Source organism: Athene noctua, chromosome Z (genome assembly GCF_965140245.1).
Source record: "Athene noctua chromosome Z, bAthNoc1.hap1.1, whole genome shotgun sequence".
In the NCBI taxonomy this organism is placed as follows: domain Eukaryota; kingdom Metazoa; phylum Chordata; class Aves; order Strigiformes; family Strigidae; genus Athene; species Athene noctua.
Genome location: NC_134077.1, coordinates 22,602,689 through 22,615,027, shown reverse-complemented (window position 1 = coordinate 22,615,027; position 12,339 = coordinate 22,602,689). Strand labels below are relative to the sequence as shown.

General features: G+C 36.5%; 1 protein-coding gene across 1 annotated transcript in view; it reads right to left on the bottom strand.

The window, feature by feature from the left end:
• The window catches only part of NDUFAF2 (NADH:ubiquinone oxidoreductase complex assembly factor 2), a 71,759-nt gene that overhangs the window by 21,472 nt on the left and 37,948 nt on the right, over positions 1 to 12,339 (bottom strand). Inside the window, exon 2 of the mRNA XM_074933084.1 lies at positions 6,614 to 6,703. Within this exon, the coding sequence (XP_074789185.1) occupies positions 6,614 to 6,703 (90 nt within the window). The remainder of the gene's footprint in view (positions 1 to 6,613; positions 6,704 to 12,339) is intronic.

The window sequence follows — 12,339 nt, the reverse complement described above, 5'->3', positions numbered from 1 at the left end:
ACCATATCCCTCAGCACTATGTCAGCCTGACTCTTAAACACCTCCAGGGATGGGGACTCCACCACCTCCCTGGGCAGCCCATTCCAACACCTAACAACCCCTTCTGGAAAGAAATGCTTCCTAATATCCAGTCTAAACCTTCCCTGGTGCAATTTGAGGCCACTCCCTCTTGTCTTATCCCTTGTTACTTGGTTAAAGAGACTCATCCCCAGGTCTCTGCACCCTCCTTTCAGGGAGCTGTAGAGGGCGATGAGGTCTCCCCTCAGCCTCCTCTTCTCCAGACCAAACACCCCCAGTTCCCTCAGCCGCTCCCCGTACGACCTGTGCTCCAGACCCTGCACCAGCTTCGTTGCCCTTCTCTGGACACGCTCGAGTCATTCAATGTCCTTTTTGTAGTGAGGGGCCCAAAACTGAACACAGGAATCGAGGGGCGGCCTCCCCAGTGCCGAGTACAGGGGTCAGATCCCTTCCCTGTCCCTGCTGGCCACGCTATTGCTGACACAAGCCAGGATGCCATTGGCCTTCTTGGCCACCCGGGCACACTGCTGGCTCCTGTTCAGCCGGCTGTCAATCAGCACCCCCAGGTCCCTCTCTGACTGGCAGCTCTCCAGCCACTCCTCCCCAAGCCTGTAGCGCTGCTGGGGGTTGTTGTGGATAAAATTTAACGGATTCCTTTTAACAAAGTATCATCTTCCGTTTTGCTTCTGTCACATGGAAGTACAGTATGACTAGTTCCAATTCCACAACTCTCAGCACCTAAAAACTGCTTCGTTTTTTTGAAATTGCCAGTATTTTCTTGACACCAGATGCATTTTAACTTCAACTGATTACAATTAGTGATTCTTAAAGAAAAATTCTTAAAATTTGAAATTTTACAATAATTAAGCTGCAGTTAGAAACTACTGCTGAAATATAACTGTTATAGTAGGGTTTCTTTCAATAGCAGATGGAACTTTTAGGCAGTTATTTGTTCAGTAATTTTCAGATGAATGAAATGCTTCTATTAGAAGTTTTATCATTTAATTATCTGCCTCAGTTTAACAAACCACAGACAGAACAGTGAATGGTAACACAATGACATGTGTCCTGCGAACAGAAGCTGTGAAGCAAGGAGCATTACATATCACATTTTCATTTATTAATAGATATCAATTAGTACCAACAGTGAAAAGCAACAAAACAATCCTTAATTTAGGAAGATTTCTCCTTTCAAACATTCCATTATCAGACTGTATCTATTTAAATACAGAAATAATGGACTGTTATAACATTGTGCTATTTTTCTTTCCAGATCTAACACACATTTGAATGTGTAGCAGCTACCAAACTTCCTTTTTTCTAATAAATGTCAGAACTACAAATCTTTTTCAGTTTAACCAGAAATAAAACTTGCTGACACAAAGACTGGATACCATTTTCCACATTCCTACAGGTAAATTAATTTTAACATGTCTGATGAGCTGCACTGGAAAATCATTATTTAATAGAACATACCTTCACTGCTATGTAGCTGAAGGAGAAATACAACAAAATTTACTAAAATCTCTTTATAGACATAAAATGAAGTTAGTTAGCTTTAATATATAACATTACCTCTGTGCAAATCTATTTCTGAAATACTGTATATAAACCACAACTCAAGATACATTACAAGATTAAAAGCAAGGAAAACATAATCTGAATTGAGTACATTTTAGTATATTGCAATTTAGCATTTAATAGTTTTATCAGTCTTTCAGAAGTAATACATTTTTCTAATAATTCACATGACCACTCCTCAGTCTTTGGGAAGAAGAATAGGAGGACTCTAATATATTTAATTCCCACCTTCAGACAGAAAATTTAAAAAGCCTTTCAATTTTTTTTATGTTATCAACAATATTTTGAGCATCCAACACAAGGTTCAAAACCCCACGACCACCTCATAACTCAGGCATAAGAGAAATTAATGGTAACAGTTAAAGGAAGAATGAATGTATACAAAAATATAGCCAGTGATTTACTACTGAGTTAGCACTAATTTTAACAAAAAACAAGTAAATGAAATCTTGAAATTAAGACATTTTGCATTGTCTTTGAAAAATACTCAGTGTATACAATTTCACAAAGGAAAAGCTCTTCCACCTTTCTTTGTGGTCTCCATTACACTTTTAATCAAATCAGATTTAAATTATTGAACAGATTTATACCACAGTTAAATATTTGTTGATGGAAACAAGGCAGGCAGGCGCTTTATTACGTATTATTTGAACACCATATCCACACATGCATATACTTAATTAAAAAGTGTCCAGTGACAGTTACAGCTGAAAAACACTTCCACATGAACACTCTCATTCCCTACACTAACAAACCAAAATGCCCTCACCATTGTCAGCCAAGACGCTTTAAACCAGGTAAAGTATAGAAGGTACTGACTGCAATCATAGCACACTTCCCTGCTCCCCAAAGCTCTGCCAAAATGAATCATTGCCTCATTTTCAAACTAATTATGCTGCTGCTTCTAATTTTGTTTGGATAACACTTCCTGCATTCTGTACTCATTGCAGTGCTACTTTTTATAAGGAATTTTGCAAGGTAGCTGGACATTTCCTACCTTGAGACTGTCACATTTTTTTATCAGCACTCATTTGCATTCTTATTAGTATGCATGAGTTTTTCATTGAACTTTAAGATTTCTACTGGCACATAACACACTGTAATGAGCGTAAAAGTGAGCATGCAAATGAAGAGTCCCATTAATCACTAAATGTTACCAGGAAACACAAAAAAAAAAGACTAGGAGGAGATGGGCAATAAAATGCGGCATGAAGCATGCAATCTCGTGAATCTCTATCGGTATGTAAAATTATCAATCTCCTCTAAGGAGTACTATCGACATCTCCCAAAGAGGTAAATTACACATTCTACAGTAGGTGAACATTCAGAACTAAGAATACAGAAAGGTTATATGTTGTGAGGATCCATATTGCCTAGGGAAAAGAAAATATGCACTTCCACGTCGTAGTAAAATGTAAGAGGCTTCACCTAAACAAAAACAGAATCACAGAATCATCTATGTTGGAAAGGACTTTGAAGATCATCCAGTCCAATCATTAACCTAGCACTGACAGTTCCCAACTACACCAGATCCCTCAGCACTGTGTCGACACAACTCTTAAACCCCTCCAGGGATGGGGACTCCACCACCTCCTGGGCAGCCCATTCCAACACCTAACAACCCCTTCTGGAAAGAAATGCTTCCTGACATCTAGTCTAAAACAGGTAACAATTGTATCGGTCATATGGATTACATTCCAAATTCAAAACTACAGTACAAAAGGAAACACACTTTTGGATTTTTACAATTAAAATCAACTTAATTTTCTGTGTACAAATATTCTGTGTACAGCTTAACACTATGACTAAGGATAACACAAGGGATGACGATTCTTTTAATATTGAGCATGTTTCAGTTTTACTAAAGTTTTACAAAATGAACATTCAGAACTTTTGTAAAATTCATGTCTGAGAATTTAGGAAATTTAATCCTGTGTAGCAATCATAACTAACATCTTCAGGAGAAAAATTCCAGGCAACCCCTTCAGGAGTAAGCTCTCAGTCCTATCTGCAGTAAACTCACAGGACTACTACACAAACATTCCCTCCAGAGTCTCAGAAACAACTTGCAGAGTTGTTAATATAATGTTAGTCTATAATATATCTATTTGCTTTATAGCTTTCTACTTGGTCTCAGTTACCTTATTACTGGTTTATAACTTGATAAACACCACACCAAAATCAGCGCCTTAGTTTAACAGCTGTCCAGGCTGAATGTCTTAGATATACAATGAGATTTAGTTTAGACCCTCTTCAAATTTCACTACAGCCTCCTCCCACTCCTTTAAACAATCACTTGTCCCTCCTTTTGTGCAAGTTCTCCTCAGATAACTCATGCCCATAAGTTATTTCCAGGGACAATACTTGTATTCATTTCAGTCACAAGAGGCTTCTTTTCTAGTCGAAGTGTGATATAGGAAAACAAGGAGAGGGAAAGGGTGCTGGGATGACTGCTTTTAGATGAGGTAGCCAATAAGGACTACCTGCAAGTGAAAAAACTGAGCCCTGGCAGAACAAAGACAGCACAAGTGAAAGCAGCTCTCTGCAGATCCCAAGAAAAAGGAGAGGAAATAAGGCAACAGAAACTTTAGCATGGTCCTTAAAGTGAAAAGCCTGGGAAGGCTAGGCAAGGAGACTGCTATTGCTGAACCAGTCAAAACTGAAGCAGAGGCTGCAGATGTCAAAGTGCATACACAGGATATGGAGAGAAGGCCCTGGGAGATGTCCAGCAGAGAGGACTTAGAACATTGAAAGTCCACAAAATTTCCAAGAGTAATGAGAAAACAGAAGTAAGAAATATTATACAGCCTTCTAAGCTAATATTCATCTTTTACTGTTCAAACAGCAAGTATTTTAGAAATCCTTCTGCAAAGTCTCAGACTGTTAGCTTGCAATGATCAGCATCCACAACAGCAGGAATTATAAAGTGAACACCCACAAAAAGAATGAATTGGGTAATTTTCAAGAGTCTGGACAGAAGATACAGACTGAAAGTTCAGCACAGGTCTTGTGGGCCTGGAAAACTTCTAGACCAATCTTAAAGAGGTAAAAATAGGGACAGAATGGTAATAAGCTTTTCAACAAAGCATGTCTAAAAAGCTTGTATTACCACTCACAAAACTGGCTTTTACAGTAATATTTGAACTCACTACTCTTTCAATTCTTTTCCATTTCTTACTCATTGAGAATTTTTCATTTTACAAAAGGCAAAAAAGAAGTAGTGATGAAGTGAACTTCAAAGCATCCCACATCCGTAATTGACACCTCAATATATAGCAAAGACACAATAATTCTTTGAACAGTCTCTATACTCAGAGCATAAGTACTAGTTTTGGCTTTTTAAAATTATGTTATACTTCCACAAAACTGTTTCTAATGTTTAAATTGTCACTGGACAAAAAAATACAGGTTAGATTGCACTTTTCAACTCAGCTGCAGGTCTTAGATGAGAATTCATTCACAGCAGAGCAGAGTCACCTGAGGCTTTATACATGCTTCTCAGTGTTTGTGGTTCAGAGCGACTGCATGACAGTCACACACAGATGACCAGGAGTGGCTGGAGAACTTTTGGATGAGGAAGCAGAGCTTCAGAAAGTTGGATTAGATACCCGTTCAAGCACCAGATGATTTAGTAAGGATAAACCTACAAGGCTGCTGCTCTCCTTCAGAAGATGGCTATCTTGGACTGATAAACAGCAGCAACTAGAATAAGACTTGCCAGCTGTGGGTACTGTGGCAGTAGAAGACAGAAGCTGTTTATACTGTGGTTTCACCACAGTTGGCAAATGCTGCTAATAAGGTTGAAACACCTTGGAGAAGCTTTTAGCTGTTAATTCTAGCCTGAGTTGATTACCAGAAAAAATCATAGGAATCAGTGTAATGACAATGATAAAATGCAAGATGGGAACATTTGATATTTCTCTACTGACTCCATGACAGGATATAATGGGACCAAAGTCTTCTCTTGGCTCAGTATTATCTCCCCCAGGGGCCAACAGTGAGTGCAAAGGAAAGAGAATGAGGTAAAACAAGTGTATTATATTTTCTCAAAACACACTGTAGCCTCCATTAATTTGTAGCTCACTGACAAATTAAACCACAGTAATATCTGTGTATGAGAAGGATTTTTCTTCCACAAATTCTTTCAATCATTTTTTGAATTTATGCAAACTTCCAGCAAGCCGATTATGCAATGACAAGGAATTCCACAGTTTAACTGCATACTGCTTAAAATTTAAGTCTGGTTTAAACCTACCAGCTTCTGGTAGATGCCTAGATATTATTCACCCAAAAACAATGTGGAATGATGGGTAGACTATTCTTCTATTTCAGGGGTTCCTTGCTTATGCTATAGAGTCCTGGATTTTAAGCCACATTTAACACCACATTTGGCTCGAGCTCCTACAGCCTCAAGGACCAAAATATACTTCCTATCTGTCTTCTCTAAGGGCTGCTTAGCTAATCCTAAGGAACTTCAACCTCCCTGAATTTCTTTCCATGTCCCAAATTTTCAGACAAAATTTTCATCAGTAGCAGTGGAAAAAAATGGTTCGCAAACTTCCTACAAGATGGTGCAAGGAACAGCATAGGAAACCAAATGCCACCATAAAAAATAAAAAAAGAGAAGTCACTGTGCCACCAATAATTGAACTAACCTACAAATTAACACTGCAGTGAAGGTGTAATTAGGAAGTTTAACACATTAAGTTTTGGTTATTCTGTCAGGTCCCCCTCAGGCACAAATATTTTTACCTTTAATAGGAGAAAGTCATGATCATACAGGCTTTATTTACATTTTTTTTAAGCACTGATTTTCTAAACGTAATTTATCCTATTTGTAAAGGGGTTACTTTAAGAATTAATTGCAATTACACAGTTAAACAAAAGCCCGCATTACTCAAAATGAAAGATAATGGACAACCTATTCATGTAGTCAGGCTTTACATTAAAAATATTGAATCTACATTCAATGGCAAAACTATCTTGAAATAAAACAGTAATATTCAGGATTTACCTTCCCACTCTGTTGGAAAGTCACCCATTTCATACTGATATGCTTGACGATTTATTGCTTCCACAAATCTTCTTTCTGGTATAATCTGCCCTATAGCCAAGAAACAAAAAGAAAAAAAGAAGAAAAGAAAAAAGGCCGTTAAATATATTTCTATATAACATTTAAATTGCTGATTATGTTATTGTGTTGAAAGAACTGTACCTATTCACACAAGTGCAATGATATCTACAGGATAAAAATGAAGGATTAAAATAGTGAGAAAATTCTTACCATCGAGATGTCAATTTGAAATGCTATGTGTTTCAGTAACTTTAACAAAAGCTTGCATGTCCTGCAACTGACTTGGATTATCAATGACAGAAATACTTCAACCCAAGTTATCCACCTTAGTGTATCCCTTAGAGAATGCTTCTCTGAAGAACTGTCGATTAATTTTCTTAGAACAGTTTTTTCCATCACCTTGATATCTTCCACACTATTCCAAGTGAGGGATCGAGCTGTTCTCGAGTCAAAAACCAGCACTGAAAGTTCACTGGTTAGCTTTGCAAAGTGGTCAGGCCACATCATCTCCAAACACTGGCAACTGCTGTGTGCATGTGAGCCTTTACACATATGCTTGCAAACATAATCTAGTAGGTAGCTCTCCGATAGGGAACGTTCAGTATATTGAAAGAGTAGCCAGTGTGGAGAATCTGGATCTACATCCCACCCACAGATTCTACTACCACCAAAGAGGAAGAATTAAGGTTCAACCAGTGATGTAGCATGCAGCAGACTGACTGTCAGATATCATGCTACTGTGCAGAGAAAGAATATTTTAATTTTCTTTTAAAATTAGCAGATACTGCAAAGATGTGCAAGTTCCCCATCCCTCACAAGATAAAAAACCTAACAACATTCCCCAGGCTTCTTCTCACAGCTTCTTCCCTTCCTGGGAGGCTGATACGGAAAAATTTAACATTTGGAGGAAACACAGAGAAATACCTGCATAAAATATTTTCTTCCATAATGATGTGATTAATCCAGTTCATTCCATCAATATGCTTTTAACAAGCATTTCTAATGAAATTACTTTAAAACTGATGGTAGTCAGGAGTTAAAATTCATCTCTGTTTAGTGGGTAAACTGCATAATATTATTCATTATTAAGTATTTAATAAAGTAAAATAAGAACTTGTATAGAAACTGCAATTCCTTTTTAAAATACCTTCTTTAGCCATATAATATTTCTTTTTATTTTTAAGCAATGCAACATTTTTTTGTTTCAGATATGCTAACAGGCAAAGAAAATAGTGTAGCACACTTTCATCTCCAAGATTAGATATTTTAATTAGTGTTGAAAGATATATGATTTATACTTACTTGTTTTATAAGTACACAATTTCTCTATGCTGAAGATATTATACTTCATACACTTGCTTTAAAATAATTTTCTTTCAACGATACCATGGATAATGCTATTTTTCAACCTCTTTATCCACAAAAAAACCTCAAAATACAGAATTACTTTCTTCCCATGCAGAAGATTTCCAGAAAAGCTGAAGACCTATCTATGTAGGTCTGATCCTGTATAAATCTCAGAATTAATACTCTCCTCCATTGTTGGAAAGTCACTAGATTTTACTGTTAGCACAGCAGCTTTTAAGAAACTGTCCATAATTCGAGTCCTACACAGGTGGAACAGGCTGAGTAAACTGACATAAGCAAAAGAAACAAAGTGTATTTTTTTTACCTGCTGCCACAATTTGTGATTCATGTTACATCTTTACGGGTTCTCAAATAAAATGTTTTTAACTAATCTACTTTTAATGAAATATACCACTTTTTATTCTGTTTCAAGCTTTCATAAGACACATGTAAAAAATTCATTTTCCAGATCCCACAGTCAAATCACATTTGCAGAGCCAAACTCAGAAAATCATTTCCCAAAGATGTTACTTTGAAGAATCATCATGCAGAAGTGCTGGTTTTTAAGACTCTGCGTTTGCGATGCACACGTGACATTAATTAACTTCAACTGTCTGACTTGCTTTGTCCCCTAGGTTTCTTTTGGCGGACCAACACTGACAAACAATTTGCATAAACTTTTTTCTGTTGAAGATCACACTGAAGCTTCTTTAGATTTGATTAAAATCTTTTACAGTTTAGAGAAGTGTTTTTTTCATAGTACAGATATTGACCAATTTTGCTTTATATTAATCCATTCCCACATTTGCAAACAAATAATGTGGTCTTTGCTATTGCAACTTAATAAATTTCACTTGTAAGCATATACATATGAAGACGCAATTACAAACAGCAATGTAAGAACCACTATTTACAGTCTTAGCTTTAAAAATTAACCTCATTTTCATGTGACCACTAGATCTTAGAAACATAGAAGAAACATTAATACTTCAAAGTGGGATTATATAAAACACAACATATCCAAAAAGTAACAGCCAATAACTCATAAACCAAAAAGCAGATTACTTCAGAAAGAATTAAACAGATGTACAGAATACTCACATAGAATACTCAGATATAACATTATTTACAGAAAAGACTGAAGTAGCCAAGATTTGCAACTCTGCAGGAGTTACAAGCTGGCAAAATGGCCAAGAAATCTAAGTAATAGACAGATCTTTCAGCAAGTGATACAGTATTTACACATTTCAGATGTATATACTTCCTTACTGCAATGTATTTTCTCTAAGCCTTTCTGTCCCAACCTATCTGAAAGCCAAAGTGTGATGACTGACGTGAATTTGTACAAAATCCTGAAAACAAAAGTATTTAACAGAAGTTAGGCAGCCTGCCAGCATGAGAAAGGAGCAGCTAAAGCCAGCAAGGGGAATAGTAAATGAAATGTGAAGGGGTAGTAAATGACTTATTTTCTAAATTCCTACAGCGCTATCTACCAACTATGAAGCCTAGAAATTAAGTAATATTCCCACAGCAAAACCATGATTAACTGTAGATATGTACAGGTGGTTTAAGTATTTTAATTTTTCGGCTTCTTCTAAGGAAGAGCCCCACTTCTACACACAAAACATCCTAGTTGTTTCCACTGCAGTCACTAAATCTGATATATCCATATTTGCCTTAAGAAAAACCCACTGAAGAATCTTCCAGATCAAAACAGAGTTAAATAATGAATAATCCCAAACTTCTGTTACTCTATAATGAAATTATTATTCTTCCCATACCAACTTTTTAAAACATCATCAACAGAGATCATCAACAGGCAACTGGATGGTTTTGGTCCCTGTACTGAGCAAGAGCCCCTGTCGGCTATAAAATATGAGTATGTTTTGCAGTCAGCAGATGGAAATGGGATCACCCTCTCACACACATGCATGCTTGCAGCTACCACATTAAAGCAACAGTTCACAATTCCCATTCAAATTGAATGATTCTCAGATGTTCATGAGAACTCAGGACCAAGACTCTTTTGGCTAGCTGATTTGCACTGTCTGTGTGGTAAGAATCCATGGAAGAAACACTTCATAAATTCCTTTTTTTTTTTTTTTTTTTTTAAATGCACAGACTGAATATGCAGTCTTTCTTAATTGGAGACAAATGGACTACATTTCAGTTGCACAGCATTGCTGTAACCTTTATGATGAAATTAGCATTTTTAAAGCTTACCTATTTACTGAAGTGCTATGTGGTTTAAAGAGATTATATTGTAATTCATTTACTAACGTACGTTATTTCACCATCAGTAACACAACATAAACATTACCTACCAGAAACAAGGTTTCTAAAAATTTTTTCAGTAGTATCTTACAAAGCTCACAGAATGGATCCCCTATTTCTTTCCTCTTGTCTGGTAAAATCTCAACAAACTGTCTAGTTTTTGCTAAATATGAAGCAGTTCTTAAGTCAGCAAAGCAAATGAACTATCAGCAGTTCTTCACACAAAGCAGAGAAAGAACTACTCTAGAGGCAACAAAAAGTAGATTACTTCTCTGTAGGCTGAGGAGTGGCCCATCACCTTCAGAGCAAGATATGATGTTCTTACCTCCATTGGAGGAGAAGGAAAAAAAAGTCTGTTATGAAGAAAGCAAAAGCCACCCTTTTAAAGGTGAATATTCATTTGTGTAAGCCTAGATCTCTCCTTTGCATGGATTTTTAGCTGAGGGACCCTGTTCATTGGTAACCATCTTCCTGTTACCTCATGGTCAGAATTCTGGTATATCTGCAATAATAATCTTCACCTTAGGAAACACATCAACATTTTAAGACAATACCTTATTTCCCAAAGAATACTGATTGTATTTTTTTCAAAAATTTAGATTTCTATGACATTATTTTTTTCTGAGCAAGAAATTAATAGCTCTAAATAGGTATTCATACAATGAATCAAATCTAAAATAAATTACAAAAATTTTAATATTTGTACCTAACATTTATCACTTACACACATAGTTAATATTTTCTCCAATAATTGATAGAGTTGAAGTAATCTAAAACTCTTTATGCTTTATAAAATCATATTAGAAAATAATTTCAACTTTTAAAAGCAACGAGTAAGGCCATAGGCTGCTTTGTTCTATGGTTCTGATTTCCATTAGACTCAAAAGAACCAGGATCAGTGATTTCCAGTTTTACAGTGATGCAGGATCAAGCAATATTAAACTTAGTAAGTGATGAATGAGCAAGTCCAAGAAAGCTGTAAGTACCAGGCACTCAAGGTCAAAAATCATGCTTTGATTTTGCTATTTATATCTACATCATATCAACAATACATTTGGCGTTACAGAGTTGTCTGCAAGTACTATTTTCTTTCCAAAGGAAGATCTGTTTCTTCAGATTCCTACTGAAGTTTTGAAGTCAGGACAATTGCTTTCATTTTTGGGAAAATATACTGTCAAAGGAAAAGACTCACAGACCCTTTCCACTTCCCAAATAAAATGCCATATGACAATGCCAGCATCATAGACAGAACATCTTAGTACTATTTGTCATTTTGGATGAATTGCTGTTCCTACAATGCCAAGCTGTATACCAAAATAATTGTTCCCACCTTGCTCTGATTTGCTGTAGCATTTACAACTAATGTCCAATAAAGTGGAAACGAATTGCTATGTTTGATTAACTGTTTGCAGATTTTACTGTGGGAGACATTGGCCTGTCAGCCTTGCACAGCGTCTGAGAAGCAGCAAGGCTTTGATGAAAAACAGGTCTTGGAAGAAAGATAAGAAACTGCTGAGTTGTGCCAAGGTGGCAGGGAAAAACAACAGACAGCTGCAACACTGAGCTGTGAAAAGTTACCGCTGCGTGAACAGAGTTGATTGGTCTGCACAGCGTGTGTTAAAGTGGTCTTATGCTGATAAGAGAAAAGGTTGATAGCTGTCTAATTGCTGATTTGTTAATTATGAAGTAAGAGCTTTAACCATAGTGTAAGTATGTACTATTGTAATAATAAAGGGTCTTTCTTTCTGCACTTCAATGGAGAGTCCATGCCTCAATTGCCACAATTTACCAATACAATTTATTAAATGTTATTTGTATCCCACAAACAAAGGATTTGACATGGTACAAAAAGATTAAGGGTAGGCTCACACTGTAACAGAAGCTGAAGATAGGCATGTTAGTTTCGAGCAAGTTTACTTACATCTCAGAAAGTAGAGTCACAGCAAATTCAGACTTTTGATAATTTCTCCCACCTTATATCTGAGATTGACAGTCTTCCAGACTTTGGTCTCAGCAGATAACACTAGCCCTAAGAGCGTATATAT